At 36.8% G+C, this 7,121-nt stretch overlaps 2 protein-coding genes across 2 annotated transcripts; both read left to right on the top strand.

Moving 5' to 3' along the window:
• The first annotated feature begins 248 nt into the window (after nucleotides 1-248).
• On the top strand, nucleotides 249-2,688 carry LOC105969896 (3-ketoacyl-CoA synthase 5). The gene is made up of 2 exons (XM_012994667.2): nucleotides 249-1,301; nucleotides 2,046-2,688. The coding sequence occupies exons 1-2, from the start codon at nucleotides 256-258 to the stop codon at nucleotides 2,605-2,607; spliced, it is 1,608 nt and encodes a 535-aa protein (XP_012850121.2). The 5' UTR covers nucleotides 249-255; the 3' UTR covers nucleotides 2,608-2,688.
• A 1,693-nt stretch (nucleotides 2,689-4,381) lies between these two features.
• On the top strand, nucleotides 4,382-6,457 carry LOC105969898 (tetraketide alpha-pyrone reductase 2). Its single transcript, XM_012994669.2, has 6 exons — nucleotides 4,382-4,615; nucleotides 4,802-4,974; nucleotides 5,312-5,503; nucleotides 5,626-5,788; nucleotides 5,873-6,062; nucleotides 6,153-6,457. The coding sequence occupies exons 1-6, from the start codon at nucleotides 4,510-4,512 to the stop codon at nucleotides 6,292-6,294; spliced, it is 966 nt and encodes a 321-aa protein (XP_012850123.2). The 5' UTR covers nucleotides 4,382-4,509; the 3' UTR covers nucleotides 6,295-6,457.
• The last annotated feature ends 664 nt before the right edge of the window (nucleotides 6,458-7,121 follow it).

Below are 7,121 nucleotides of genomic sequence, written 5' to 3' on the forward strand. Positions count from 1 at the left end.
CAATTACTTGTTATTCTCTAAATAATCTTTACAATTAAATCATTAATTGAGGTAAGATTAATAGTAAAATTATATTTTACAATTAATAAGATTATCCACGTGTCATTAGCTAAATGGGATCCGTTTATCTCCAAAAAACAGGGGATCCGTTCAGAATGTAAACTCATATATTAATACTAATAAATAAACAAAACTGTAATAATAATTTTCTAGTATATTTCAACAGTGAGTACTGACTCAACTGCTGCGTGTCAAATGCACCATCCCCCTTCATTAAATAATCTCATCTGCCACCAAATTTCCCATGCATCCTCTTCTTTAAATCCTCCCCAATTAATCCCAACCACCACCACCACCACCATGGCTCCGCCGCCGCCACCGCCGGAATATTCCCTATCAGTAAAGCTCAAGTACGTAAAACTCGGCTACCACTACCTCGTCAACAACTTCCTCATCTTCCTCCTCCTCCCAATAATACTCTCCCTCACCATCGAAGCCCTCCGCAAAACCCCAGAAGAGCTCCAAAACCTCTGCAACTCCATAAAACTAACCCTAATCCACGTCATCTCTTCCCTCTTCCTCGTCATCTACATCTCCACTTACTACATCATGTCCAGGCCAAGACCGGTCTACCTCGTCGACCACGCCCTGTTCAAACCTCCGGCGAGCTTCCGCGTCTCCTTCGCCGGATTCATGGAGCACGCCAGAATGGCCCCCTTCAGCGAGCCCAGAAGCGTCCACTTCCAGATGAAGATCCTCGAGCGCTCCGGCCTCGGCGAGCAGACCTCCCTCCCGCCGGCGATCCGCTACATCCCGCCGTCGCCGAACATGAACCTCGCCAGGGAGGAGGCGGAGCTCGTGATCTTCACGTGCATGGATTCCCTCATTAAGAAAACCGGCGTCGAGCCGAAGGACGTCGATGTACTCGTCCTGAACTGCAGCCTGTTTTCTCCGACGCCGTCGTTGACGGCGATGGTGGTTAATAAGTACGGGATGAGGAGCAATGTCAAGAGCTTTAATCTCTCCGGCATGGGATGCAGCGCCGGCTTGATCTCCATTGATTTGGCTAAAGATCTTCTGCAGCACCACCCTAATTCAAACGCCGTCGTTATCAGCACTGAGATTCTCACGCCGAACAGCTACATGGGTAAGGAACGGGCCATGCTTCTCCCCAACTGCCTCTTCAGAATGGGCGGCGCCGCCGTTCTTCTTTCGAACCGCCGCTCCGACCGCCGCCGCGCCAAGTACCGCCTCGCCCATGTCGTCAGAACCCATAAAGGAGCCGACGACAAATCATACAGGTCTGCAGGATGAATATTAAAACGAATAATAATTACTTTTAGGTAAATTGTGAAAAAACCCCTCAACGTAGGGTAGATAACGAAAAACACCGCCATCTACTCGTAATTACCAAAACCCCCTGCGGATTGTTTTCGTCTTACACTAACTCCTTACGGTATGACTTTTCACGGATTTATTTTTTATTCCAGATAATGGACTTTACACAATTTCATGTTTAAATAGACTATAAAAATTTTATATTAAAAAAACTTGATCAAGAGTTAATCAGATCGTAATTTTGATTATTAAGGATAGGTGGGGGTGTATTTTTCGATATCTAGCCTAACAAGTTGAGGGAGATTTCATAATATATCCTTCCTTACTTTTATATTTTTAAAAATATGAAAAATACCCCTATTGAATTTTAAATTACTAAAATACCCCTATAGATGTGTTAATCCCAAGAAGTGACTTTTCATGATTTTTTTTAATTACAGGGAATAGACTTTACATAATTTCAGATTTATTTCTCATTTATTTAATATAATGCATAATAGATTGTACACATTTTCTATTAAAAAACTCAATCAACAGTTAATCGGAACCGGATTTTGGTTATTACAGATATGTGGCCTGTGGGGTGTTTGTTCGTTATTTAGTATAAGTTCAGGAGGGTTTCGTAGTTTACTCATTAAGTCTATATATTATTAAAATATTACAAAAATACCCCTATTGAATTGGAAATTACAAAAATACCCCTTCAGGTGTGTATCCCAAGAGGAAGATTCGGAAGGAAATGTAGGGATAAAGCTAAACATCGATCTAATGGCGATCGCCGGAGAAGCTCTGAAATCAAACATCACCACCATGGGGCCGCTAGTTCTCCCGGCGTCGGAGCAGCTGCTGTTCGCACTCTCATTCATCGGGAGAAAAATGATAAACTCAAAGTGGAAGCAGTACATACCGGACTTCAAGCAGGCGTTCGACCACTTCTGCATCCACGCCGGAGGAAGGGCGGTGATAGACGAGCTGCAGAGGAGCCTCCGTCTGACGGCGGAGCAAGTGGAGGCGTCGAGGATGAGTCTGCACAGGTTCGGGAACACTTCTTCTTCTTCGCTGTGGTACGAACTGAGTTACATTGAGTCCAAGGGGAGGATGAAGAGAGGGGACAGAGTGTGGCAGATTGCGTTTGGGAGTGGGTTTAAGTGTAACAGTGCGGTGTGGAAGTGCAATCGGACGGTGGATCCTACGGCGGAGGACGGCGGCCCTTGGGCGGATTGTATTGACAACTACCCGGTTTATATTCCTGAAGTTGTCAAGCTTTAATTATGTTTTATTTATTTATTTATTATTATTATTTCGAGCAATAAAACATGCACTCTGAAAGAAAAGTGCAACTTTGTATAATCGTTTGCATTTAAGGCCTTCTTTTGAGAAAATTCGATGACACGAAGATTGATGGCACGTGTACTGTTAATAAAAATAAGGGTAAATAACAATCGTTCCTGAGGTATGATCAATTTATGAAAAAATCCCTCTTATTTGGATAATTATATTTAAACCCTACAATTGTGGTTTTCTCTTATATTTCAACTCTTATGGTGTCAAATTAAACATATTCATCTAGATTTCGTGGAATGTGCTATATTGTACTCGTTTTGGGTAAAAATGCAGTTCCTGATGCACTGCAATCTGATATATGCATGGCAAAATACACATATTATGATCATCTTGCTTCAAAATGTGGAGTTCGAATGAGATAAAACGGATACAAAAATGATAATATTTCATATAATTAATCTCAAAGATTCCACTAAATTTGAAACCGCAATGGTGGATGTGTAAGAATATTTATAATTAAGGGTGGTTGTAATTACCCAAACAGGAGGGGGTTTTCGTAATTTGACCATATCTCAGGGGTTTTGTCATTTACCCTAAAATTCATAATAAAAAAATATATTATTTATTTATGTTTTCTCAAACATTTTTCAATCGTATTATTGACTAGTAATTAGGCACTTGTGATTGTTAAAAGTCGGAATAAGCCCTCCAATTTGACGTGGGCTTAACTCCGTTAGCCGTTTAGCTGAACTGGGCCGAGGACAAAACAATTTCTAGTTGGCCCATTTAATTATTTAACTTGACTACGTGTGAAAATCGGGTGGAACGCATCGGAATTAACTTTTTCAGAAAATTTCCAATTTTTTTAGAAGTACAAAACTAATTTTAATTCCAATTATAAAATTTTCGGAATCTAGAAATTCATTACAATACCAAAAAAGCTATGGATATTTCGGAAATTACATGAGTTCTAAGTATCAACATTTTCGGAATTAATTTCCGAAATTAAATCGGATTGGAAATCGTAAATTCCAAATAATTTTTATATAATTTCAATTCCAATCGAAAATATTCGGAAATCGAAAATTTGAAAATCGGAATAAAAAAAATTATTACAAAAGCAGTAGTTTTCGGATCGAAACCAGTGAAAATCGGAAATCCCATTCTGACTTCCACCGTTAAACTTGACAAACAAGAATTTGACCCAATCGGCTTTATTCAATCTGGGGAGTGGCACCGTATAGGAATTATTAATTTTATAGAATGAAAATTGGAATAGAATTTCTGAATTATGCATATTCCAACTCAAAAAAACTAGATATTGGAATACTATTTTTCATTACAAATTCAGAATTTTCCCATTTCTATATTTTTTTCAATTTTTTTCTGATCAGAATCGGACTACATCTGAGATTTCGATTTTCGATCAATTTTTTTTTATATAAAATAAATTCAAAATTTCAAAAATAAAATAAAATCCAATTTTCAGTTCCCATCAGAAAATTTTCGACTTTGGAACAAAACTTTTCATCCGAAATTCCACGACTTTTTGTCAATTTAACAAAGTTTTTAATTATTTTTTTTCATTTTCGAAAAAAATATAAAATTGTACCAAAACTTCTAATTTCGATTCCATCCATCCAATTTTCAAGATTGATTGGAGATGAAGCATGGGATGGATGATAACCAAACTCACACCAAACAGTCCTCTGACCACAATCTTTTTAACATCAAAAAAGTATATTTTGTGTGCATCATATATCTTACTATATATGTATTCATTATAAACTGCAAAAGATAAACTTTTTAATTTGTGTGCGTGATTCAGTAAGTTTCAGTGCGGGATTTAGCACGTCTCTTCTACAAATTATTCTTGCGAGAAACAACATGCCGGAGTACTGCGTAACCGGAGGCACTGGATTCATTGCAGCTTATCTGATTAAATCCCTCCTCCAAAATGGCCATACTGTAAGAACTACCGTACGAGATCCAGGTACGTTAAACAATTATTAGTTTTCTTTTTTTTTTTTTTGAAATAATTGTGAGTGACTGCTAGAGGATTATTCCAATTCTTGGTGTTTCTTTGTCTTATAGGATTAATTCGTTGAAACTAATTCTATTCATATTTCTACTATGGTCGAAACGATTAATTACATATTAAATTTTCATGTTACATCAGAAAATGTAGAAAAAATAGGTTATCTTTGGGAGCTAAATGGAGCGAAGAAAAGGCTAAGGATAATGAGAGCTGATTTGTTGGAGGAAGGAAGCTTCGACGAGGCGGTGGACGGAGTCGATGGGGTCTTCCACACTGCTTCTCCGGTGCTCGTGCCCTACGATAATAACGTCATGGCAAGTAGTCTACATATATTAATACACCTCAATGTTTATTAATTATCTCTTCGTTCCACAATAACTGCAATATATACATATTAAAAAAGTTATTTCATATGGTTGAGTTTTAGGGGAAAAACACAAAAAAAAAGACTAAAATATCGTTTACTATTTAATGAGGTGATAAGAAAGACTTAATGTTTATTAGAGTTCAATAAATAAGGGTAGAACAGGAAGAAAAAAAATTAATTCATTATTGGAACTATAAAGCGACAAATAATATGTAACGGCGGGAGTACATCATATGCCTTAGTTATCATCGTAGTTAACATTTGTGAAATATGAAATAATGCAGGCAAATTTGATCGACCCTTGTGTAAAAGGAGCACTAAACGTGCTAAGATCCTGCAAGAAAGCGAGCGCTAGTGTGAAAAGGGTTGTCTTAACCTCTTCTTGTTCCTCGATCAGATACAGATACGACGCCGAACAAGTTTCGCCTCTCAACGAAACGCATTGGAGCGATCCCGAATATTGTAAAAGCAACAATGTAATTATTAAAACCAAAATCACGAGTAATTAATTAATTGATTTGATTATCCTTTTTAATTAACTAATTAGTCCGCAAAAAAAACACACTAACCTAAGAAAATTAAATAATTTGTTTTGCAGTTGTGGTATGCTTATGCGAAAACCGTTGCGGAACGAGAGGCGTGGAGATTAGCCGAGGAAATCGGAATCGATCTAGTTGTGGTGAATCCATCGTTTGTAGTTGGCCCTCTACTTGCACCTCAACCAACTAGTACACTTCTACTTATATTAGCTCTTGTCAAAGGTAATTAATTAATTAATTAACTAATTAATAGTAAGTGAGATAAAATAATATTGGTCTTAATTTGTTTTTAATTATATTAATTAGGGGTAAGAGGGGAATGCCCAAATATGAGGGTAGGTTTTGTGCACATAGATGATGTTGTGAATGCACATATTTTGGCAATGGAACAAAGTAAAGCATCTGGCAGACTTTTGTGTTCAAGCTCAGTTGCACACTGGACAGATATTATTGGAATGTTGAGGGCGAAATACCCGTCTTACCCTTACGAAAACAAGTAATTCGCGAACAAGTAGAATTAATTTGTTAAGAGTGCTGCGAAATTGAAATTAAATTGTTTTTTTTTTCTTGAATATTTTATTTGCAGGTGCAGTAGTGAAAAAGGAAATGAAAATCAACATAGCATGGATAGCAGCAAGATTCTTGAGCTTGGGCTGCCTCCTTTGAAAACATTGGAACAAATGTTTGATGACTGCATTGCGAGTTTTCGAGAAAAGGGATTTCTTTAAGATTTAATTATATGCGTACAAAAATAAAATATCTAAAACTCGTGACGCTAATATTATAAGTCTCGAAATTCGTTGTCTTAATTGATTCGAAATATGTAACTAATTACGTACCAAAATAATAATCCCTATTATAATATTCATCGAATTTCATCGTATGATAAAATTCGGTGCACTTGATCCAAATATATTCATTCGCAGCTTTGCGTATTTAGCATCTTCCTTTGAAAAAATATGGGATTGGTGCAATTTCCCGTAATATCAATAACAACAACAACAACAACAACAACAAAACAGGCGAAATTTTATGCCCTATTGATTTATTTTTTTCATAATGCCTTTAACACATTTGAGATTTTTGTGTGTTTTCATTTAAGCAATCCTTAATTCCTTAATTATAGAAAAGGTCATACGAGCTTGAGGTACGAACTATCAAGTCGAACGACAACTAGTATTTGTGTTTGATCATTTTAAGGTTGGGGTTGTCTAGGGTCCGAGAGGGGTTGTACTACTCGGATCCAAACGATTTAATCTGGTGCGTAGAAAATATTTAGTAAAAATTTATAGTCGTTGATTTAAAGTACGAACTAGTACGATCCAGTACGAACCTATGGATTTGTAAATTAAAGTACGAACCCAGTAAAAATAGATCGTACAAAGGTCGTACTCCATCGTACTTCATGTAAAATTACTTTATTAACCTTATATTATTAAACCAGAGAATTAAAAGTAGGGTTAACTGTACTTTGCCCCTAATTTTGGTCATTTTTGCTCTTTTGCCCCCCAAATAAAAAACAATTCCACGATTATACCTCGACTAACTAATTTAG

This window comes from Erythranthe guttata, chromosome 12 (genome assembly GCF_056151865.1).
Source record: "Erythranthe guttata isolate IM_541 chromosome 12, IM_541, whole genome shotgun sequence".
Taxonomy (NCBI): domain Eukaryota; kingdom Viridiplantae; phylum Streptophyta; class Magnoliopsida; order Lamiales; family Phrymaceae; genus Erythranthe; species Erythranthe guttata.